Raw genomic sequence first — 25,881 nt, 5'->3', positions numbered from 1 at the left:
GTTACCAAGGCAGAAACAGTAATCATAGGAAAAGAAGAAAAAAAAAAAAAAAAAAAAAAGAGGGGCAACCAAGACTTTGTGTGTTGATACAAATTTTTCTTTCAGAAAAGCGACGCATTTCTAAGCGATAAATATGTATTCATTTTTCTTTCTTTTTGCTTTTAGTTTTTGATAGAACACCTGGATACGAAAAGAAGAATTACGCATTTCTTTTAAAACTCCTTTTTGCTTCCAGCTTTTAACTGTTCGGCAATGAGCAGATAACACGTTTTTCTTTCTTTATTTTGATAAGATAGTCGCTGCATTCTCGACCACCTGTGCTTATGGTTATGAATGACGGACGGTATACAGCTGATTCATTCTTTTCTTTTTCTGTCTTTGCTCCGTGTAGCAGTTCACACCTCAGTCAGCTGTGTATGAGTGTTGCAAACTTTATCATTGACTTATTATTAGTTTAATGTCATTATTTTTTTTTCTTGTTTTCATTTCAGATGTTTGAATTTGGATCTTTTAGTAAATAATTAACGTATCACATACGTAGAGGGACCGTACTTATCCAAAAACGGTTTGATATCTTGGCGAGATATCCGTACCTTCAGCCAGTGGGAAGATATTTTGGCCTTATAACATATTTTTATTAAATGTTTTAAATTTTAAATCCCTTTTTAGGATCCCTTCCCACTTTCGAAATTCTTAAATATGTTATTACATGTTATTTAGAATTAATGTTTGATTTTCTTTTTTTTAAAAAAAAAAAAAAATGTATCGAGATGCCCAGAATGAGAAAATTTTTAGTTGTTAGTTATGTATATATTTCTGTATTTGTAAATGAAACTTACAATGTAATCTCATGCGTAGAATATGAAACTTTTCACTTATAATCAATGTTAAATTTATTTTTCAGTGTTAATCTTAGATTTTAGTTTTCATTTTGAACTGTTTACTGTAATTTTATTGAACCTCATTTACGTCATTTACCCGATTTTGACTTATTTGAATTTCCAGGATGTGACATGATATATTTTGTTCGAAGAGAAAAGTTTAGAACGGAAAGTAGGCTAAGCCTTAAACAAGTGATAACAGACATTTCCTTGTTAGCTAATAGGGTGTGCAGGAATGTCGTGTGAATAGTATAATTCTCCGAACGAAAGCAGTAATCTTTTTATTGTAGAAGGAACTATATGAACAGATATTCTGATGGTGAACGGTCGTTTTTCCCCTCATATTAATATATATGCGGAAATATGTTTAACTTCTATATTTTCTTGTAATTTCTAATTAACATTTTTTTTTCGTCTTCTCTAGACCACTGAACGACCGTAGGGAAACTTCTTCGGGTAGGATATTTTATGGGGATAAATATAAATATTTTTTTTAGGGAGGCAATTTTTCCTGGAATTGCAGATCTGTTGCAAAAATGGATGTGGCTAATCCATTGGATATTCCATAGCTAACTGTATTTTCGCCATCAATCGCAAAATATAGTTTTCATTTCCCTTCTTCCTTTATGGTACCCGTAACTAACCATGTGTATTCTTAGGTTAGATTTTTTTTAGTGTATGTTATTGTCTAGTAACATTTCAGCGAATATTTTAACGTTTATGAATCGTAACTATATTGTGTACTTGTATGCTAATGAGTTGTAATGTTTATTTTTCATGTTAATTTTGAGAAAATTGTATTTTAGTTCTAGTATGTCCTAGAAACTATTCGAATTCGATATAGATCCCGAAAATTAAACTTATTTTCTTTCTTTCCAACAGCATGAAGCCATAACGTTTTATGAAAATTAATTTGTCAATTATTTTGTATGCTCGATGACTGAATTTTAATGCGTTAATAAGACCATTTTAAATATTTTGTAGCGAAGATGCCTAAGAAAGTTTAACTGTCATGGAGTGACATAACTGTTTTGTAGGGAATTTAATTGAATGTTTTAGATTGACCAGAAAGTTGTAATGTCGTTGACTATACTCTTGTTTGTATCCCATGTTTTTCTTTTCACCGGTCTCATGTATTTTGTCTTTTAGAGACATATTTTACGATGCTAGGAGAGCATTTGTATTTTGTGTGTTTACACATCTTTTTCCAGGTGGATGATGTACGTTATGTTCCAGGGAACATACGTGTATTTTACTGAATATTAGTGTTGATATTTCAGTTATGTATAGAAACATTTTGTAAGTGCCTATGGTTGCAGGCCGTTCCACGTTTCTAGTCTTGCCTCGCAGGTGTCGATGGCATATTTTGTGTGTAAGTACGTGTAGTATTACACATTTTTCCCACCTATGGTTTTGGTCAATTCATGGCGTAATGACCATTTATTTTCAGGAATGTTTGGACTAGTGAGTCAACTTCCTTGACTTAGACCTTCGAAAAACTTGGATCAATATTGGATAGTTTTCAACATTTTAATTAATAAATTTTTTGCAGATAATACCCATCTATTTTGGTAACCCTACAATGTTTACGTTTATGGAAGTGAACAACGACCATTATTCTAGGCCTAAGCTAATAATAACTTTGTTTCAGAATGAAACCATTTGTTGTATTGAGCATTACTGAATTAAAGTCTCGATTTTCACGACGAGCAGATGGCATTTGATCTTATGGCGTGCCGAATTTTCTTCATACATGTCAACGAAGTCACGATCTTTTCTTTGATATGCAGAATCATGCTTATTTCTTGGAATTACTATGAACGTCAATTTTGACACTTAAGTTTATTTCTTTTTATTTTGAAAAACGATTTTTCGTTCTTTTCTGCCAAACAACACGAGGCACAGTTAAAAAAAAAAAAAAAAAAAAAAAAAAAAAAGGGACATACAGGTGAAAATCTTATTTTGTTTACATATTGTCAATCTATCATGTGTTTACATTTTCATTCATTTTACTTTTTCAATAATTTCAAATATATTATAGTGATATCGAAACTTTAACAATAATTTTAATATTTTAGTACCTTTTAGTTTTGCTATTTGCTTATTCATTCACATTTTGATATTTTAAATACAGATATCAGTATATTTACTAATTTTTATTCAGATATTTTATAATTCTTCAAGTCGATGTTTTCATGAATAGTTATCGTGTGTGTATATTTATCTCATATTATACAAATGAAGTGATCGAAACGGAACACTTAAACATTTTACGAAAAGAATTTATTAGTGTTAAAAAAAAAAGAAGCATTTAAATAGCCCTATAACGTATTTACTTCATATTATATCAAATAAAGTGATCGAAACGGAACACTTAAACATTTTACGAAAAGTATTTGTGTTTAAAAAAAAAAAAAAAAAAAAAAAATTAATAGCCCTATAAACGCTTTCTGCGAACTTAAAAAAAAAAAAAAAAAAAAAAAAAAAATTATCATACAGGTGTTGTAACCGTACTTCGTTTCTCACACCAGTGTTAAAAACAAAAAAAAAAAAAAATCACCCCTTCTCCCCTCATCAACTCATCGTTGGAGAATCATGGAGGATACTCACACAGGAAGACAGCATGGTTTCAACATGTGAAGTAACGGAAGATAAGGAAACCCAACTGCACCAATTGTTCAAGAGGATCTTATTACTTCATGGAACATTTGGATTGGACATTGCTCATGCAGGAACCTCATCATGTTGTAGTGAGTGGACAAGTTATTTAACTATTTTAAATAGCCTTTTTTCAGGTGAAAAACCATTCATCGTTTATGCACGTAAGTCTCACACCATATGACAGTGTTGCCAACTAACTTATTTTAAATTTTCAGGTGAAAAACCTAATTTTATTCATACTTCGTCAGACGGCCAAGGGTTCTCAACCTGTCTACGTGTGCACTTGACAGGTCGTTCCACTTTCGGACACCAATCTATAACCGCCACCAGGTTATAGAAGTATTTTTTTGTGGACGCCCTGTATATTTCGTGAAGACAGTGATTATTATTTTCGATTTGTACTTTATTCTGCAACGCATATAAGTTCTTTCTTTGGTGGGAATTGCTTCTTTCCCACACAATTGGACAAAGAAGTCTTTCATCGTTTTTTCATATATATATTTAAAACATTGATTTTGCTGAGAACCTTTCAGTTAGTGACTAACCATTTCAGTGTTTCTCCCTGACTCATTATATGCATAGTATATATTCTATAGTCAATGGGAACTGAATTAAGTGTTTTCTTTAATCGCTTATGGAAACATTATAATAGATTGGAGAAATACGGACTGACCAGATGTTTCAGTAACCAAAGTGGCACCAACTGCGTTGTATTCCAGCCCGTTATCTGTACTTTCTCACGCCAGTGTTATCGCCGTGTCTAGTGCATTATAGGCAGTTGACTAAAATTAACAGAAATTGTTTTCTATATTCTGTTTGTATGTGCATACAGGTGAGTTAACTGAGTAATTTTTGAAATGAACTGCCAACACTTTTCTGTTGACCATTGCAATCCGTAGCTTGAGCTTGGACGCTCAGGGAGTTTGACTCCAGGTCTGGAAGATGCAACCACGCATCTCGCGTTGAACTTCAAACATAAGTTGTGTTAAGGGGCACAAGCTATTTAGCCGATGAAGGACGATTACTTACGGCTAGCCCCAATCAGTGAAATCCCAGGTCCTCAGACCTTGTGCGTTTCAAAAGTTATATTCGCGCCCTCCAATATCAGAATTCAACTGTGAAGACCTTCTTTTCGTTTATTTACTCAAGATTTACTTTTACGCTGCAGGACTGTTCAGCGTAACAATTGGGTTCATCGTGGGACGATCCAGACAACTTTTCCCCAGTGCGAATCCCCCAAGTGTGTTAATGGTGTGAGCAAAGTATTTATAGTGATACCTAAATTATAATCATATATACATAGAAAGGGCTATATTTCCTGAATAGGGCAAAACGTAATTTCAGCGGCAAAATTTATTAGTGTCCAGTGTTGTATTCATTTCTCTTCGTTATTTTTTTTTTCAAAATAGTGTTCTAATAAATAAGTATAGTGTCAATTAATCCAGAGTGTTTTCGTTGTTTGTATGAGTGATATTTGTGTGCGTTATGGTCTGGATGACCGTCTGATCGTCCGTGAGGTTTTCGAGACGAGACACCCGAACCTCTCGGCGCCTAATGCTCATCTCATTATTGAGACCGACGAGCTTTTTGGGAAACAATTTGTAACCTTTCTTGGAGAGGTCTTCGTCGTCCTGTCCAGGTAAGTTAAAGTATCAGGAGTATACTTATTGGTAATACCACGAGCCGAGGACAGCGATCAGATCAGAACTACAGGCGGTTACAAATAAATGTTCGCCCGAACATGGACCACGACCTCTAGATGGTTATAAATAAATAGCTGCCCGAACATGGACCACGAACTTGAGACTGGTTACAAATAAATGACAGCCCGAACATGGACCACGAACTCAGGACGGTTATAAATAAATGGCCGCCCGAACAGCGACTTGAATTCAATTGGTTATATCAGAATTCCTGAGTGTGGTTTTGCATTAATATGAGTTACGCTATGAAATGATATTAATCGGTTTCTTTTTATTTTCAGGTGCAATAAAGAGTGACAGAGAACTGATAAAGTAATATAGTTTGGTTGTAGCGGCCTTAAAATGAAATTGGAAAGCACTCGTTTATTTTTTGGTAATCTGCCTTCTGAAATAACCGAAAAGGATATTCGGAAGAAACTAGGCAAGTATGGGCAGGTGAGAGGAGTAGATCTGAGGCAACGGAAAGATAATGAGGGACAAGTTGTGTCAACTTTCGCTTTTATTGACGTGGAGACAGATAAGAAGAAATTAAGGGATTGTAAGTTTATGCTTTATTTTATTCATTTCTGTTTTTAAGTTTCAAGTTTTTTATTTATTATTTCAAGTTCTTGCTTAATTTTGCAAACTTAAGCTATTTAAAGAAAAATAAAGTAAATGTAGACAGTATTTTTTTAAAAAAAAGGATAATACTGATGCCTAAATATTTCGGGTAAATGCATGCACCCAGCAGAGTTCAATGTACTTTGAATGATAAGACGTCTGAATTTCTTGTATCTTGTTCTTAACTAGAAGAAGGTGTTACAAGACTGCCTTGGAAACATTTGAAAAGGTCGTAAAATAAGTAAAACAAAATTAAAGATCTCAAAGTAAATATATTAAAAACAAACTTGTGTAAAGATATACCACATTGACTTGATCCCTAAACTTCCGTTGCAAGCGCTGCTATCGGCTGACGGAATTCCACTCCCTTTCTCTCGCTTAGCAACAGCTGAACCCTTATTGGCTCAACGTGTGGGTGTGTGAGGGTGTGAGCTTTAGTTCGCATTTTTGCCACGGCTCAAGACATTTTGGCAGCACAATAGTATATCCAGAATTCGTAATCTTGTATTAGTCAGATTGTTTACGTTGCGTTTTGCTTCGAACTACGAACCTTTTACGCTTTGAGTAAGTTGTACTTTGGGATCTTTCTTAGCCTTATGACTGATGCGCACGGTTTTGGTTCATGTGGTTGCACGGTTAAAGCATTCTGTTAGTACAATGTCTTTTACAACACTTCCTCCGAATCCCGCTTTTATAACCGCTATTGCTTAAGGGCGTAGCAATGTGAGTTTGTGGTCAACAGTGTCGTGTTGGTTAGGTTTCTCGCACGTTTCTTCCCACATTCTCATTTTACCTTTTTTTTTTTTTTTTTTTAATTAAAGGAAAGAAATTGTCCATCGTTTTATAGCGTACAGGATATGGATGCTGGACGTTAACTTAAGTTTTAATTTAATTTGAATAAGAACATATACCAATAACCAAAACTCACAATCAAAAGTACTGTAATGTTTGAAGCAGTGATCACCTAGCCCTGTAGGCTAAATGGGACGAATGAGTGAAATAAGTGGAAAAATCTGTTGCCAATAAATATGTGAGGTACGTAATGAAAACAGCGTTTTATAAAACTGCATTATGGAACGTATTCTTGCAATATATGTGTATATAACGGATCAAAGTTCGGTTCTTTGCCAATTCGGCATCCATTAATTTTTTTTCTTTGTTATTTCTGCATTGTTTTGTACGTATTGATACTTGAAAAGTAATTACAGTTCTATACATAGCTGACGAATGGTTCATCAATTGAAATATACACCTTTTTAATGATGGTACTGTGGAAGGTTTGTGTTTTCTCAAAATTTCTAGAGATATCGTGATAAGGTTTGTATGCAACAAAGGTATAATAAGCGTGAGTGGCAACACTACAGAAATCAGTGTCAGTTCCAGGAAATGTTAACGAATATTGAATTTTCAGTGTTATCTAAGGCATTATTCCTCATGAAAATACAAATTTTAGCTTAAGCTTTGCTATACAATCCAGAGTCGCTTGTAATTTCTGATCAATGGGGTACACTTTTAGAACAAAATATGAGTTTACAGCCAGCAAAAAGTGTCATAATGAATATACCCTGCAGATTACACGTCAGTTGTTTTTACCCATTAAACCAGTTTGGTTTTCGCCCAAAGAAGCTTTTTTGTGTGCAATCTTCTATGTCCAATTAGAATGGGAGAAATATCCAGAATTCAGTGTACTTCGTAAAGTAATACTATCAAGATATCGTCAAGTTTCACAATACTAGTTCAGATGTATTCTATATATTGGTTGTTATCAATATTTCTCTTTCAGACCAAGTTTAGTTAATTACATCCCATTCAAAGAAATTCCCTTTTGATTTGGTGGAAGTGTTTGTCGTCGTTGTAATTTGCCAGCTTGTTTCTGCTACTTTTGGTCGAAACAAGCACATTTTACCTGAAACATTTTATTAGACAGTGAGCCTAATTTCAATAGTGATTCATTTTGTGCAAATTTGAACATTTTTGTAACTTCTGAGAAAATACGTATGCACAAATGATACTTAATTATTTAAATTAAAGTATACTAAAAGTTTCGAGTACTGGCTCGAAAACAGAGCATGGTGCCTTAGTAGATGAGCACTGACCTCTGTTGCGAGGAGTTTTTGGTTCGATCCTAGGCGTGTCAGTTAGTGGTTCGTAGATAACATTTTATCCTTTGCTTTTCGCATTTCTTTTTACATCCTCAGTTCCTTTTTTTAGTCACTCTCTTTCTTTAATCATCCGTCTTAGCATACAGGAAATAACCGTGGGCGTAAAGATGGAAGATTTCAGGCTATTTTTCATTGGTTCTAAGGCTTCTTTTTTTTAAAAAAAAAAGCAACAACCCTGGCGCTGTGTTGTTAATATAATTAAGACTTTTGTCCAAACAACTAACCTTTGTAGTTGTTTTATCGTAGACTTTCTTAATTTTTTATGGTAAAAATGTATTGACAGATTTGATTGAAAATATAACATTGAGTGAGTGTAAAGATAATTTTTTTATTTATTATTATTATTTTTTTTCAATCTTTCAGGCTTAGATACAGTACCTACCAAGAGTTGGAAGGGTCACCAAGTGAAGTTAGAAATTGCTAAGGAAAGTTTCTTGTTTAGGCTTCAGAAGGAAAGGCAAAGTTTAAATGAAACCAAACAACATGACACGTCAACAATACAACATGATAGTACAAGGATCAGTGATCGTAGTGCTACTTCATTGGTTCAAAACAATGACAAATTGCATTTTAACAATAAGAGGAATACTTCCAAGAAAAAGTATGAAAGTAGTGATGATGATGATGAAGACGATAAAGTTAACAATCAAGATAAGTACAAGGGAACTGTAAGCTTCGTTTCAGATTCAGAGGAGGGTGAAAGTCGAATACAAAAGAGATTGAGGATGTTAAGTGAAAACAAAACTAAAGTTGATACGTCAGACTTTTCTCCAAGGGGGAAAAGGGAAACGCAAACGGAGGCGCATAGCTTTCATAGTGATTATAGTGTCAATTCTGCTGTGAGAGATATTGAACACTCTTTACTTCGAAAGTTTGAATCGTTTAGTGACGTATGGAAAGATTCTTCAGTGCGTATGAACCGTAATTTCTTCTCGGAAAATAGGGAAGATTCGAAAGCTAACTCGAGACTAGAAAAGGTGAATAGAAATTCGTTGTTAACACGAAAAAACGATAGATTGCTGGACTTAAAAGAGCATGAAGGCAAGTTTGGCGAAAAAGAAGTAAAGAGAAAGTCTTTATTAGTGGAGAATGATGATAGATTGTTTGACAATAATAAGAAAGGTGAAGAGAAACGTTTAAAATCATTAGAGGAGAGAAGACGAGCTTTAGAAGAGAAGCATGCTGTTATTAAATCGGCACTGTCGTCTTTGGTATGTACGATATATTTTAATGCATTTTGTACCGACATAGGGTAATATATTTTAATGCATTTTGTACCGACATAGGGTAATATATTTTAATGCAGTTTGTACCGACATAGGGTAATATATTTTAATGCAGTTTGTACCGACAGAGGGTAGTGTATTTTAATGCATTTTGTACCGACATAGGGTAATATATTTTAAAGTATTTTGTACCGACAGAGGGTAATATATTTTAATGCAGTTTGTACCGACAGAGGGTAGTGTATTTTAATGCATTTTGTACCGACATAGGGTAATATATTTTAATGCATTTTGTACCGACATAGGGTAATATATTTTAATGAGTGATTCCATTTTAAATCGTCCAGGGTGGTCCACACAACTGTCTCAGATTTCATTTATTTTTTTCATATGGGATCTACATGCAATATTATGAGAACCATATTTTTTCTTGCTGAAAAAATTCTTCCTTCGATATACAGCCTTCCAAAATGGCTGCCCTCCTCTCAGATTGTTCGAAAAACTGAAAAACATGTCAAATTAAAAGTTCTGTTGTAGAGAAACGAGTGTACTTAGTAACATAATCGCAATAGCAGGAAGAGTATAAAGTTGTATGTTTCGGTGGAGGGCCAGAATTCGTCTGTTGGTCCAATAGGAATCGCGCAATTCACTCGCAATATTGCCAACTTTGGTGAGATTTTTCTAATTTCTAACATTTTTTTTTTCTGTCACGACCAATATCAATATTTGTCACGACCAATATCTGCTTCTAGCATCGAAATCTACTCCATAAGGTTTCTTGAAAATGTAAAGGACTTACGTTTCTGATTGTTACACCCACGTTATAGTATGATGAAAAGCTGAAAATTTCCTATTGGAGAAGTACCTAAGTATTTAATATCCGTTAACCGTTCATGTGGCTGCGGCCTCTAACATTCGCAATTAATTATTGAAATTTCGATTTTTGTACTTAAAATGTAAATATTTCCTATATTTCCTATGGGCATTTAGGTTCTGTACACGAGGCGAATTGAAAGGGAGTATGAAAATTTGGAGAGATGAATCCTGGCATCAAATCAAGTAGAAAAGTTCCTATAAACATGAGTCGAATTCCGCTTCGTTTTCGAGTTATAGAGTTTCCAACTCGGGACACAAAATCGGCTCGCGACAATAGAAAATAAAAAATGTATTTCGCGTTAAATCAGAAACTATATGTTAAAGTTATGATGAAGTTCAAAAAGTTAATTTGTATCTATATGATGATTTTTACGTGCGTTGCAATTCGGTTGGCAGTGTTGCCAACTTGGTAGAACTTTTGTTTCCAAATGACACTACGTGGATTTTATTTGATATTTGGTATTCATTAATGATTGTGAACATCACATGAAGCACAATTTTTCCCACATCACCACAGTTTTCGAAAACTTACATGTATTTCATTAAAAGGTTTTATCTCGTGTGTTATTGATAGTGTAGTTTGTAACATTGAGTGTGAATTTCACTTTGTTTACCATCATTAGTAAAATTACCAAAATGTCGAATAAAAACTACGTTTGTGTAAGTTGTCATTTACACATTTAATAAAGTCCTTACTGTAATAGGACTTCTCCATTGTTATTCACACAAACACTGTAACTAGTGCACTACAATGTCATTTTACCAGTAAAAACAATTCACATGGTTCCAGAGAACGCAAGGACGATATTCACGACACCGATTCACGTAACAAACTGTTTAGTGGCTGCAACAGAACTTCTTGAACAAGTTCAAACATAATGCGTCGAGTTACGAGAGGTTCTGCAATAATTATATATATATATATATATATATATATATATATATATATATTATTATTATTATTAATAATAATAATAATAATAATATGACAACTTATACAAACGTAGTTTTTATTCGACATTTTGGTTTTACTAATGATGGTAAACATAAAGTGAAATTCATACTTAATGTTGCAAACTACACTATCAATAATGCACGAGGTAAAATCTTTTAATGAAATACATGTGTTTTCGAAAACTGTGGTGATGTGAAGAAAATTGTGCTTCATGTGATGTTCACAATCATTAATGAATACCAAATATTAAATAAAATCCACGTAGTGTCATTTGGAAACAAGTAAAAGTTCTACCAAGTTGGCAACACTGCCAACCGAATTGTAACGCACGTAAAAATCATCATATGGATACAAATCAACTTTCTGAACTTCTTCATAATTTTAACACATAGTTTCTGATTTAACGCGAAACATATATTTTATTTTCTATTGTCGCGAGCCGATTTTGTGTCCCGAGTTGGTTGTTGAGAAACGACTTAAGAAACGATATTAAGGTAAACAGCGAAATGAAATCTAAGTTCCGTGAATAATATTAAAAATTGAGTACATTGAGAACATTGTGAAGTTCAGATAGTGGGACTCGCTTAAAAGTTCTCTTGTTAGAGGAACTATAACTATTATTCCAAAAGTTACTCTGTTTATTTATTCGGTAGTTGAAGTGAGCTTGAATATATAGTTTTTCATAAGTAAGTTATGACATGTAAGCTAAAGGGGATAAATGATTAATGAAAATCAATAATTATGAGTGAAATTGTGCAATCTGAACATGGAAGGAAACTGGAGAACTCCGACAAAAACCACGGACACCATGTCTGCCGTAGGCTGGAATCGAACTAGAGGTGAGCACACTACCATTGAGCTGTCATGTCTTGCACCTGCTAGTAATTGTCCTTAGTAGAAGACCAATTGGATTATTAACACAGGGCAAGGAAGTCGCATTTTGTGCGTTGTTCAATGAAGTTATGGGAAAAGATGTGATAAATAATATTTATGCTTCACATCAAGGGTAAATACCAAAATAATAATAATAAACCAAAAGATTCTTATTTTGCAATAAGGAATTATTCGTTGAGTTTGTGAAGTTAAGTATTTTACTATTTAGCTTCCATTCCTAAAAGTTACTCCCAAAGGGACATGTCTTCTTTACTTTTACACCTCACTGACACCTCACTGAAAAGACACACATGTGTTCAATGTATTTGACGACTTGAAATTTATTACCTGAAAGTTCAGTAAAAGTGAAAACGTAACGAGGTAACGAATTGTTATTTATCTTCTGTTGCGTGTGCAGGTTTTTTTTTTTTTTTTTTTTTTTTTTTTTTTTTTTTTTTTTTTTTTTTTTGTCTGTACTCGCACTTAATGTTCCCTTATATCTGGATTCCCGATGAGGGTAAATTTTCACTGCTGCTTGAATTGTGAAAGTAGTAAACTTCGATCTAGATCATGTTGACCACACACTACTAAACTGAAAGGTTTGAATCCAACCGTAGTCCTTCGTGAGCGATAACATCATGAACTCTATCTTACTATTCATACTCTTTTCATTTTCCTCCTTTTTAGTGCTGAGAATTATTATGATTATTATTGTTGTGTGTGTTTGTGTATACGTACATATATATATCTTGCACAGAAGTTGTCATTTCAGTAATGATAAAATCTATACTAATATATAGAAGAGTAAACCTGATTTACTCATCAGCTCCAGGTCATACTACTATTGCTAGAAACGTGAAATTTAGACACAATACTTCTTTCCTCACAGAAGCAAGGAACAAGAAAAGATTTTTTTTTTTTAAATACGTATCCTACGTCCCCCCCTTTTTTTTTTCTTCAAGAATAGTGTGTTTCCTAAATACCTGAAGTTAGGGAGATAAAATTCTGCTTACAAACACTTGATTAAAAATAACTGAACACTCCTTTCATCGTTTTCGAAAATTCGGTTTTGAAAGGAGAAAAAGGGGTCAAGTTCTACATACATCATTTACATTTACTGAAACCTTTATTCTTCGCGCTCGAAAATTGGGCTTTCTGCTAGTTACTGTATACATTTGTAAGTTACCATCGTTTCTAATTCTAGTCCGGTTATCTTTGATTGACAACGGCAAAAATTGCTTGTTTTTGTAGGACACCAACAAAACTGCTAAAAATAAGAAGATAATTTTTGATTGGAATGATGATGATGCAGATAATCATTCTAAGATTGCTGAGGTGGATGAACCAGAAAGTACGGTTAGCAAAAAACATAGAAAGCCGTTATTTGAAGACGAATTAAGTGATGAGGCTTCCGAAAATGATTTTAGGATAAAAGATCAGTTTGAAGGGAAGAAAGGACAGAAGGTAAGTAAAGATTGCATTTACGTTTTTGTTAGTATATTTTACTTATGTAATGTGACTGTTTTTGGTATTTTTGAATCAAAGTCTGGCATGTTACGTTAGACTTCTTGCATAGAATGAAATACACAAACCATCTGACACATTTTTCTTGACAAAATTGTAAGACTAACGTCACAGTACTAATATATTACTGTATTATAGTCCTCGTCACCCAAATTGGCGTGTGGCATCAGCCAATAAGCTCGCAGTGCGCTGTTACTAAACCTTCAGGAAGGAATCTAATCATTCATAATTGTCCACAAATACAAAAAAAAAAAAAAAAAAAAAAAAAAAATAAATTATGAATGATTAGATTCCTTCCTGAAGGTTTAGTAACAGCGCACTGCAAGCTTATTGGCTGATGCCACACGCCAATTCGGGTGACGCGGACTATAGTAAGACGTTAGCACTGCACAATTAATATTGTTATTAACATCATTAGTAGCACATATTGCGTAACAATATTATAAACCTGTTAACTAATAATGAATCTATTACAGTCACTGAAGTCCCCACGAGTTCTCTTGTTCTATTTGTTATAAACTACCTTACTCATATATGCAAGTCAAGATGAATTACATTTCAAATTTGGAAAGATATATCTACATGTTAGTTCTACATAATATGCTAAGATCCACGGGATGTGCATAATAATGAATTCAAGGGAAGGCCCAGAAAAATTTCTAAACGCGTTGTACTAAACGTGTTTTGGAACGGAAACGAAAGATATTCAGACCAGTATTTGGACTGTATTCGTGCTCTTAGAACAGTGAAATAGTAGTTAGGCAGATTTCGAAATGGTGATATTAACTTAGACGGTATTAATGTCAGTACCAACGCTGTGCGTGCCTAAGTGAGAAATAATCCAGAAATTCTGAGTAGATTACTCAAAGACTATACACATACAATATATATACAATTTGTTACTATAATTTGCTATATATATACAATACATAAATAACAGTTTCTTCAGCAAAATAAAAACTGTCAGTTATTATTGGTAACGCAGGAGATACTTTTAGCACCCAAAAAATGATTTTTTTTTTTTCGAAAACTACGCATGAGAATTTACCCACAAGCATATTACTTTATTCAGTTTGATGTGATCTAACAACTGACATGCACAGGATATGTGATCTTTGGACAGTACTTTAGTGTAATAGAAATTAAAATGTATGCGTTAATTATAGTTTTAAGCTATACCTCACTAACCGTTCTGGGTATTGTTGTTGTGCTAGTGTTATAATTGATATCTTGATAAGAGTATATTTCAATATCAGTTCCACCTCCGTGAATGCCACGTTTCTCATACAGCATGTTTTTACAAAGTAGATTTTTTTTCCTGAAAGCTAGTCATGAACTTATAATTTACACTTCTGACCATAGCATATACACTTATTTATTAAAACTAAAATACAGTGTAACGGTTTCGACAACTTAACGTTATCATCATCAGACACTATCTTCATCGGAATTAGTGTCTGATGAAGTTAACGTTAAGTTGTCGAAACTGTTACGCTATACTTTAATAAATAAGTGTAAATACTATGGTCAGAAGTGTTAATTATTCCTTTAGTAAGTTCCAGAGTCGTGATGGATAGAGTCTCAAAAGGTTATATCAATTGGTGCATGTCATGCATAACACCTTTAAATTACAATCGCGCAACAACACTCCTGATTTGTCCATTATGACACAACAAGTAGCACGATTTAAAGCAATCCACACAAGCAGTCTCCAGATTCGAATTGTTGCGTGTACTAGTCAATTCGGTGGACATTTCTTTGTCAAGGAAACTAACCAGGTGTTGCCTTTTGCTCTCTTTGTTTCCTTCTACATTCTGCAGGACTTGTAGAAGCCTCCTTCGTGTTGTTTCATATGACATTTCTATAATGACAAGGGAGAACAGTCATTAGCCTAAATACTACTCGCCTAATATTACCCTACTCATACTCGCCTTTCAAATCAGATCGGGCGAAAACGGGTAATACTCGTTTATTTTTTACTTTTTAACAGATAACATCTACTATCCATCCAGCACACCATAGAACTGGACTCAAAATGAAACTACATGAAATTCAATATCTAGTATATCAATTTTCGTTTTCGATCTAATTTTATTTATCCACATATTGACTGGTACATGAATTTATCCACATATTGACTGGCATATTAGAATTCTACTTATGTGTCATGAACGACGAACGTTTAACGGTGTTCTGCATAATCATTATTGACGCCTAACAACGAAATATTATTTTGTTTTCACATCATGAACTTCGCGTTCGCTACCGGGGTGGATACACGACTTTAATCTTACACATTAGTACTAACTGTAGGCCAAACTCTTTACTAGCTGCTCGAAAACCTACCTATTTCTGCATAGCTTACGTCTTTCCTTATTAAATTCCTAAGGTCTTTCATATTTCTCATAATTCGAATTTTGAGGTTTTGGCCAGGTTTCGAGGGTGTCTGGACCACTGTGCAATCAAAAGGAACAAACAAAAAAGAAAAGAAAAAAGAAATGTAAACATTTTCTGTAACTGTATGGAGGTGTTAATATTTATGTACATTGTTAACATTTTTTATTTATTTCATTTTATGTTAAACGTGGGTAAGCATGATGGAAAATGAATCGTACTTGTTTTCAGCTGTTAGAACTCCAATCTCGTTATGCAAGTGATAAGCGGTTCCTCTTGGATGAACGATTCATGGAAAGTGATGATAATGATGATGATGATAATGATAATCATCAGAAGCATGATCGCAAACGAACGAGTAGTGAACCTGTTTCACAGCCAGCAGGGATTGAGGAAGAGAAGAAAATGCAGTTAGACATTTTGCAGAATATTTTAGGCCAAGAATTAACAACACCGTTGCAGCGGGAGAAACCAACAAAAAACAGGTAATTATTATATTTACTCTTTCTTTTTTTCTGGCAATAATTTAGCAAATTAAACAGAAAAAATACTTGAGGGTCAATCTATACGAAGTGGTCCAGAGGTGGTTGTTCGACCATCTCCGAAAATTATAAAAAATTGAGTGTGATGAACCGTGTGTAGGAGAAGGTCAATAACATTATTCACGTTGTCGTATGTACAAGTGTTCCTGAATGGCAGCCATCTATGTTGTCGAAGGTTTTTTTTTTTTTTTTGCAAGCGTTTACGAAAACTACAGTTGCTCAGGACGTACGTATCAGACGAACACCAAACAAAAACGAATGTTTAGAAGAGAGACTGAGAACACGGAGAACATATACTCTTGCTTCTAAATAAATATGCAGGGTTGCAAACCAATACATGAAATCAGTAGAAAAAGTACAGAAAATTACACTTTTGAAGGGGCTGTATTTTGGAATGGCATAAAGTGGGGGGGGGGGGGGTTCATAAATTTTGTGCTGAATACTATTGCGTGTAAAGAGTCTGCAGAAATATCTAAACCTATGATACTATTGGCATCGTAGATTTAGGGGAATCCGAAAGTTGAAGTTTTTAATTTTGATACCATATTTGAGTCGTAATATCTCAGGAGGGCAAAGCGGTAAAAATTGCTGCTTAGGACACAAAGTAATTTTGTATGTAAATTAACTATTGAAAAAAAAAAAAAAATCATGACATAATACATGGCGGAAAAAGTGAGGACTAGGTGAACACGCGAAGAAGGCACGCGCGTGACAATGGTCGTAGCCTGAAAAGTTTAAATGTTTTGGAATGTTTCATGCTAGATCTCAAAAACTACGCATAGTTCAGCAATTAGGTCCGCTTTTGTTTGTGTTCAGTTGTGCAAAAGCTTGCGAGTGGCCTTTGTTAAGTCTTTCTAGCTCCATGATCATTGCCACGTCTACAGGTTGGACATTTATCTTGATTATCCACTATAACGGACGAACCAAAAGAGAGAAAAGCGAAGCTTTTGCACGAGGGATATATAAGGGGGGGGGGGGAGGGTATCTTTGTATGTATTAAACAAAAAGACCCAACAAACAGTGTTGCCAACCCAATATAAAGTTATATTTTTTAAATGGCCTACGTCAGATTATTACATATTTCAAATCAATGTGTCAAACGTAAACTTAAAATGTCACTTTCATTATTATTATTCAGTGTTGCAAACTAAGGATGTTATAGTATCACAAACATCCAAAGTTCGGAAGCCTCTAACGCAAATACAGCGTACCGGAGATGCACTGGATAATGCACATCAAAAGTACTTTACTGTTAGATACAATGGTCATGGTAAGACTTGTTTTGAATGAATAGGGACGAAGTCAACCGGGCTTGAAACTTTTATTTTATTGTTTTATTTTATTTTATTTATTTATTTATTTTTTGAAAGCCTTTATTTCGAAAAAATGCTGAGATAAGTATCATATCTACTAGTTACTTGTATGATTTGTAATAGATGTGTAAATTGTTTTGCCGTGTACAGCACTTTGATATCTCAAACCATTCCGGAGATATGGAAAAACATCTGAAGTTTCCAACACTTCTTAAATCGTGTAATTGCGAGAACTTGTTGTAAATACACCTACTAAAAGTTATTGCTGTAATGCTGTAGAAGAGAAGGGAAAACAATCATTTTAAATGTTTTCCACAAATACGCCATTTTCGGTAGGATAGGATAGATAGGTGTAACGCAATCTTGTGAACACATTAACTTCCGTAACTGGAATTAGATTTCAGTGATACTTTGCTGATACATTGTGTCTTAATACCGCGGTCCAGTTTGACGATGGGTGTCGTGGGTGCAAGAGCGAGCTAACCCCCCTTACCAGACAGACGTGGCAATGATCATGGAGCTAGAAAGACTTAACAAAGGCCACTCGCAAGCTTTCGCACAACTGAACACAAATAAAAGCGGACCTAATTACTGAATCATACGTAGTTTTTGAGATCTAGCATGAAATATACCAAACATTTAATTTTTCCAGGCTATGACCATCGTCACGCACCTGCTTTCTTCGCGTTTTTACTTTGTCCTCACTTTTTTCTCCATGTAATATCAGTATTTTTTTTTCCAATAGTTTATTCACATACAGAATTACTTTGTGTCCTAAGCAGCAATTTTTAGCACTTACCCTCCTGAGATATTACGCCACAAACATGGTATCAAAATCACAAACTTCAACTTTTCGGACCCCAATAAATCTAGGGTGCCAGTAGTATTATAGGTGTGGATGTTTCTGCAGACACTTTATATGCAATAATGTTCAGCACAAAACTTATGAACCCCCCACTTTATGCCGTTCCAAATTACAGCCCCTTTAAAAGTGTAATTTTCTGTATTTTTTTCTAGTGATTTCATGTATTGGTTTGCAACCCTGCATATTTATTTAGAAGCAAGAGTATATATTCTCCGTGTACCTCAGTCTCTCTTCTAAACATTCGTGTTTGTTTGGTGTTCGTCTGATTCGTGCGTCCTGAGCAACTGTAGTTTTCGTAAACGCTTGCAAATGCAAAAAAATGGCACACCATCGACAACACAGATGGCCACCATTCATGAACACTTGTACATAGACAACGTGAATGGTATTATTGGTCTTCTCATACACAAAGTTCATCACACTCAATTTTTAATTTTTAGAGATATTCGAGCAACCATTTTCGAAATCTTGGGACCACTTCAGATCGATTAACCCTTTGAGGATCTGTAGAGACTGTAAAGAGGATCACGCAAAATAATTCCATGTATTGGATATGCATATGCACCGTTAAAATTACCGTTATTCGAAGATGTTAACGAATTGACTCCAATGAACTCGGCCTAGATAATCGTTTCAGCTATCTATTGAAAAAATCCGCTTACGTATATGGGATAGAGGCAGGGCCGGCTCTACAATATGCGCAAAACGTGCATTTGCAGAAGGTGGCAAAATCTGTCATAACTATATTATGTAAAATAAATATTTCTTGTTGAAACAGACTTCATGATGATTGTAGTCAAATTTATTAAGCTGACCTTCTATTTGAATACTACCTTCATAATTCATGTTTAGGTCGCCTTAGTTAACATGGACAGTGTTAAAGCAAATGGTCAAACAAATCCCACCATGAATTGCTTGATTGTTATTAAATACAAGAACTCACTTCTCGAACAGTAGTAAACACCTGTTCCATTTAGTTAGTTCTCACAGTTTTGATATGAGAACTAGTCTTGTTTCTGTCACAAACAAGTTCATCTTTTTTTTTTTAGTGCTTAAACTTTTTTGAGTGCAAGTACACTTTCTTTCTCCTTTGTTGTTTGTTGATAGGATAGCATACTTAAATTCGTGGCTTTTAAGATTTGTTCTTTCTAGCGAAAGAGGAGAGGGGCAAATGATACCATTGCACGGAGCGGCAAATTGCCTAGGGCCGGACCTAGATATGGGATATAGATAGCCATCGTTGAAATCTCCATTACCCTTTAAAATATTAACGGACGGGGCGGCAAATTACCTAGGGCCGGCCCTAGATATAGGATATAGATAGCCATCGTTGAAATCTCCATTACCCTTTAAAATATTAACGGACGGGGCGGCAAATAGCCTAGGGCCGGCCCTAGATATAGGATATAGATAGCCATCGTTGAAATCTCCATTACCCTTTAAAATGTTAACGGATTGACTCTACTAACGAAGTTGGTCAATGTAATCAATACAGGCATCTATTGCAAATAATAGAATTACAAAATTCCCGTACAAGTGTGGGATATACAAGGTCTGTCCTGAAATTAATGACAGTGAATTTATTGTGACGCGACTGTACGTCGGAGCGCGGTCTAATCGGCTGAAGCTAGTAGTGGGGGATCCAGCTAAGCAGCGCTCCCTCGCTCAGTGTACTCCGAGCATCCGGAGAATGAGGACAGGCCTGTCTGTGAGGGTTGTTTCTTGATCTTGTGCAAGTAAAAGTGCAGCGCTCGTTAGAGCGAAGATTTGCGATCAAGTTTTGTGTGAAACTTGGCAAGACCGCTACGGAAACTGTTAGTGTGATCAAGACTGCTTACAAAGAACGTGCCCCGTCAGATCGGCAAGTGTTTCGGTGGCACAAGGCCTTTTTGGAAGGCCGGGAAGGGGTCGACGACGATGACTGCGCCGGACGGCCATCCATAACCACAACAGCTGACAGTGTGACGCGAGTGAAGGAACTGTTGAACTCAGACCGACAATTAAGTGTTTGTTTAATGGCCGACATTAAGTAAACACATGCAATATTTATTTTGCTACATGGAACAACAAATTAAGATATCAAACATGAAACTTCTCCTTTTATCTTGTTTTATAGTACAGCAGTGCTCTCTGATTGACTAACATACTACTTATCTTGGCTTTAAACTAGTGCGAATTTGAATTGAATCTGGAGAACCATACTAAATGGTATTAATGTATAGTATAAAATGGATATAAGCTTTTCCTTTTGTAAAACGTCTAAACATGTACACACGGTTAAAATATGCGTCAATTATTGGTGTATTAAAAAAAATATGTAATAGAAAAAGGTACTCATATTAATGTAAGCAATCTACTCTTGGAATATAGCACAAAAGACACATTTTTACTGTAAAAGAAATGCTATAAACTCTGAGATAGGTACACATATTTTTTTTTTTTAAACGTTCAGTAATGAGTATACCTCTTCCCTCTTTTCTACTTTTTAATACGATTTTAAACATAAATTAACTTAGAGGCCGCAATGGTTGTTGTAGAGCGTTCACCTTTGGTGTGTGGGGTCCGTTGTTCGATCCCAGCAGGGCCAAGTGGACTTTGCAGTGAACAAGCACACTATGTGTGTGTTTTCCGGGGTTCTCCCGCTTCCTCCTATTTTATTTATTCCACCATTGCATACATTTTTCATCATCACCGTCTCCTTTAGCCCACACGGCGTAATCGTGGGACATGAAACTCAAAGATTTTATTTCATTTTCATTTCATAAATTAACTTCATACTACCGTAATTACGTCAGCGTTTCCTTCTTTCTTTTTCTATGCTGAAAGAGTAGCACAGTTCATCGAAAATCTTAACAGTTTGATTCAGAAATAGTACACCGGGAAAATAAGGTAAGTACTTTTCTAATAAACTGATATTTTGAGTAAAAATAACAGCTTTTATATTTTGTCCTTTTGCATTTGTAGAGCACCACCAATGTTAAGATTTGATCCATCAATACCAGAGCATGCAAAATATGAAATTAAGCCAGAGACTACTGAGCAATCATCAGTTGAAAAACCATTGAAAAAGGAGAAAAAGCGAAAGAAGTCAGAAGAAGAAAGTCATGTGGAGGAAACTCGAACGCCGACAGCTACCCGAGAGCGTTTTTATGATGTATCTGAAGACTTGTTATCCACTATGAAGAACAAAGCGGAAGGTGAAACTACAGAAGGATTCAGCTTGTTGAAGATGTTTGGTACAGCGGAAGAAGGTATTAATGGTTACTGTTGTCATTTCTCCATCAATTTTATTTGGTTTTGTATTCCTAGGTTGTAATTATTTTTTCTTATTATAATAATTTACATCATCCTTTATAATCTATTTTCTATGGAAGTTTTTTTTTTTAATTTTGCTCTATTTTGACACATAATACTGGTACGTATAGGGTTAACCAAGAAGAACAACAGAATTTTAAAATGAGAGAGTGAAAATTACTAGTGATAACTAAATATTTATTATTAATATTATTATTATTTGGATCAAAAGATCCAGTATATCTCAATCAAAATTTTCTTGTAGGCCTTATATCTGGAGAACTACATATAATATAGCCAAACCCAAACTATCACTTAACTCAATATGATGTGCTTATTCCATAGAAAATACGGAAACTAGATTTAGGAGCCGTTCAAGAATTTTGTGGCCCCTGATCCAAAAACTAATTGGCCAAGATCGCAATCTTTTGATCCATTTTTGGTTTTCCTAATTTTCTTGTTGTTATTGCGAATAGCAGTCAATGGCATTACGTTTCGAAGATAATGCAGTTAAAATGTCTTATGCTTTGGTGGTGGAATGAATTTTGAAGTTTAATTTGCACCATTTTTACGTTTTTACACATTGTAGGGTAAATTTACAATGATACATTCATTATTCCCTTTCAGTTCATGAATTGTTCCCGACCTATTCTCACAGACCTGAGACTTGAAGTAAACCAGTAGAAAATAATTTATATATTTATATTTATTGAACAAATTCCTAGATACAGCATAAATGTGCCATTTTATATAGGAAAATGTTAACAAGCAGAAAAAAAAGAAAAAAAAAGAAAAAGGATAAAAGCAATAAAAATAAATAACAACAACAGTAACGTAAATAATATCAACAAAGAGTGCACAAGTAATATTATTTGGCTAGCATGCGTTTTATCGCTCTTTCAGACACTGGATAGCTCGAAAAAAATGTCCACCTCACTAATTAGATTATTATAATAGTTCGGTACTCGGTGAAAAAGATACCTCTGCATAATTGTCAACCTAGGGCGTGCAAGATGGAATAGATGGGCATTCCGGGTTTTGCGGGAAGGGACACGTAAGGATAGTTGTTGAATTAGGGTTTCTGATCTTAGGTTCCCATTAACTATCGTATGAAGAAACTTCAAATCAGAGTTATTTCTGCGTACTTCTGGCGTTTGGATATTAAGATATCCCAAAATTTCCTCCTTGGGTAATATTCGAAGTGCGGGAACACGAAAACGTACTATTGCAATAAAGAATTTGAGAACAGACTCAAGTCTAGAGGGATGTGTAAGTGCGGCCATGGCCCATATGGGAGAGCAGTATTCGATCTTGGGTGCTATTAGAGTTTTATAAAATGTTGTTAATGATGCCACAGTGCTTATAGTTCAGTGAATCGGTAAAGAAGCCCCAGCATACGCATTGATTTCTTAACTATTGAGGAGATGTGGTCAGAGAACGAGAGTTTCGAATCAAAGATGACACCAAGATCATTATGACTGGCAGATGGTATTTGTAGGGAACAGGACACTTTTTCAGAGTAATTGTAATACTGTCACATTTCTTCCTGTTAAGTTTCAATTGTCACATTTCACACCAGTCTACAAGATAATTTATGTCGTCCTGTAGAGCAATTGTGTCATGAAAACATTATATTTCTCTGCAATCGTCAGCAAAAAGTAAAAGGCCACTAGGATTAGCTGGTAAGTGAGAGTAGAGATCGTCCATATACAGTACAAATAGCAGGGGCCCTAGTACACTTCTCTGAGGCACCCCCTAGATCAAGGTTGGGGGTTAGAAGTCGCCCTGAAAGAATAACTTTCTGTTTACGGCCCTTCAGATAGCTGGTTATTAAAGAGAGAAATTTACCATGTACGTTAAACCTATTGAAAAGCTTGTGGAGAAGAAGAATGTGATTGACAGAATCAAAGGCCTTGGAGAGATCAAAATAAATGACATCTAATTGATTATTGTTATTTATACATTGAATTGCACAGGAAAGAAGAGTACTTACGTGTGTAAAACTTGACCTTTTAGGTAAAAAGCCGTACTGAGAAGTGTGAATGTAAGGCGACGTGAATTTGAGAATCCTGTCTTTGATATTATTTTTTCGCAGATAATAGATATTAAAGAAAGAAGAGATATTGGCCTATAGGAGGATACTTGTTCTTTAAGTCGTGATATATATATTGGGGTCACGTAAGCTAGTTTCCAGCTGGTAGGATCTCTCTGAAGCATCTATGTAGAAGAGATCACATGATATGTATGGCCAGTTCACATTAGCATTTCTCGACAGAACCCTTCCGAGGAACATTTTGTGCAATGACTCAAGAATCTGGTGAGCTGTGTGGCAAGTTGCACCGTTTTGTTAAATATATATATATAATTTATATCATGATTTGCCAGTTGACGATACAAAAGGTGCATTATCGCTCGCCATTGACAGTAATGTAATTGCCATATTCATTCTCCGCCGACCACACCAGTAGCACTTTCTGACGATGGAAGGATAGTTCATAAATCGAATGCAGATTTTCATCTTCCCAAATCGGTGAATCGAACGTCGTTCAGTATGTCGATTATGTTGACCACATATTCTGCGAAGTATCTGTCAAGTTGAACACTCAGTTTGATGATAAATTCGAATAATGTCTATACGTTGATGAATTGTGCATCTAGCCATGCTAATTTGCCTCACACGATACTACTACATACAATTGTCACAGTTCAATCTCACAGTGTCGGTCGGTGTTGCCCGAATAGGATTTCAAAATTCTTACTTTTTATTCTTTTTTTGGTGAATCCTGTATTTGTTGAATTCGTAAATACACAAACGAAACGAAAAGAAAAGACGATTTACTAGGCGTAGAAACTAGACAATAAAAGGACCTATACTTATAATGTGACATGCGTAACTTTACAATGCCAAAATACATATTTACCAGCGAAAATATTTTCGAAAGTCGCAGCTGCTTTCTTTCTCAGTGCCCCTAGTACTTGAAACGATGAAGATACTAAACCTAGAAAAATAAACACACTGCTGAACAAGACTGCACTTATTTAATATAAACAACACTTACATGTAACGTTTCGGTCTAGTCAAGATCCTCATCAGACGTACACTGAGTGATACAAAAACTACTCAAGTATATATACACAGTTCTTCTCCAATGAGTAAGGAAGAGAAGAGCATTAAGACTCAATGGTATCAAAAAGAATGTAATGCTGGTATTTATTGTAATAAGAAAAGTAATGTAGATAGAAGCACAAAAGTTAATTTCATAAGAAGTATGTTAGAAAGAATTACTAAAATTTGTAACAAAAATGTAGAAGAGAATGTGGAAATCTTTAAAGAACAACGGTATGAGAATGGTTATAGTAAAAGGGATATCGTTAAAGCATCTGTGGTCTCTGGGAAAGGTGAAAGTGGGGAGGAAAATGAGGGGGTATGGAAAAACATTGTAGGGCTAGAAGAAGACACCGAGATTTTTAAAAAGAAAAGGGTGCAGAAAAGGGACGCTAAATTCAACCAACTCCACCTTGCCGCGGGGAAGGGGGGGGGGGAGGGCGTACTTTAATGATCCCAAGAGCTATGCCGGATATAGCTTCGCTATCAGAGGGCTTTCCATGCCGAACAGGTCTTTAGGGCTAGAAGTCAGACGAAGAGAGATATTATGGTAGTGGGCAGCAACTCTACCATTACCACACTGAGGCTGAAGATGATTGACATCGGCAAGGCTCAGATGTGGACAAAAACAAGCAGGGACAGGGAGGATGTCCTCTATGGCTATTTCACTGCGAGGTGCAAGGACCTGGGACACCACCACTTTATTCAGTCCCTAGAAAACAACATGAAAGAGAAATAAGAGAATGTAATATTAGGGAATACGACACTACTGTTTCACAGAGGGTCGTCCCCGGCAGTGGAGGGAAACACAGCAGAGCCTCCTCGCTCATCATCAAACGAAAGCCCTGCAGGATAGAAACCTAGAATGTGCGATCGCTGATACAGTGGGAAAAACTGGAAAACCTG

General features: G+C 35.1%; 1 protein-coding gene across 1 annotated transcript in view; it reads left to right on the top strand.

Moving 5' to 3' along the window:
* Positions 1 to 25,881, top strand: part of LOC145664776 (uncharacterized) — a 51,299-nt gene that overhangs the window by 7,392 nt on the left and 18,026 nt on the right. Inside the window, exons 2-6 of the mRNA XM_081731731.1 lie at positions 5,527 to 5,783; positions 8,371 to 9,218; positions 13,189 to 13,401; positions 16,087 to 16,340; positions 21,540 to 21,826. Coding sequence (XP_081587857.1) covers positions 5,588 to 5,783; positions 8,371 to 9,218; positions 13,189 to 13,401; positions 16,087 to 16,340; positions 21,540 to 21,826 — 1,798 coding nt within the window. The 5' untranslated portion in view covers positions 5,527 to 5,587. The remainder of the gene's footprint in view (positions 1 to 5,526; positions 5,784 to 8,370; positions 9,219 to 13,188; positions 13,402 to 16,086; positions 16,341 to 21,539; positions 21,827 to 25,881) is intronic.

The sequence above is a fragment of the Thermobia domestica genome, chromosome 11, assembly GCF_964235325.1.
Source record: "Thermobia domestica chromosome 11, izTheDome1.hap1.1, whole genome shotgun sequence".
Lineage (NCBI taxonomy): Eukaryota > Metazoa > Arthropoda > Insecta > Zygentoma > Lepismatidae > Thermobia > Thermobia domestica.
This window is presented reverse-complemented; position numbering and strand designations above follow the sequence as displayed.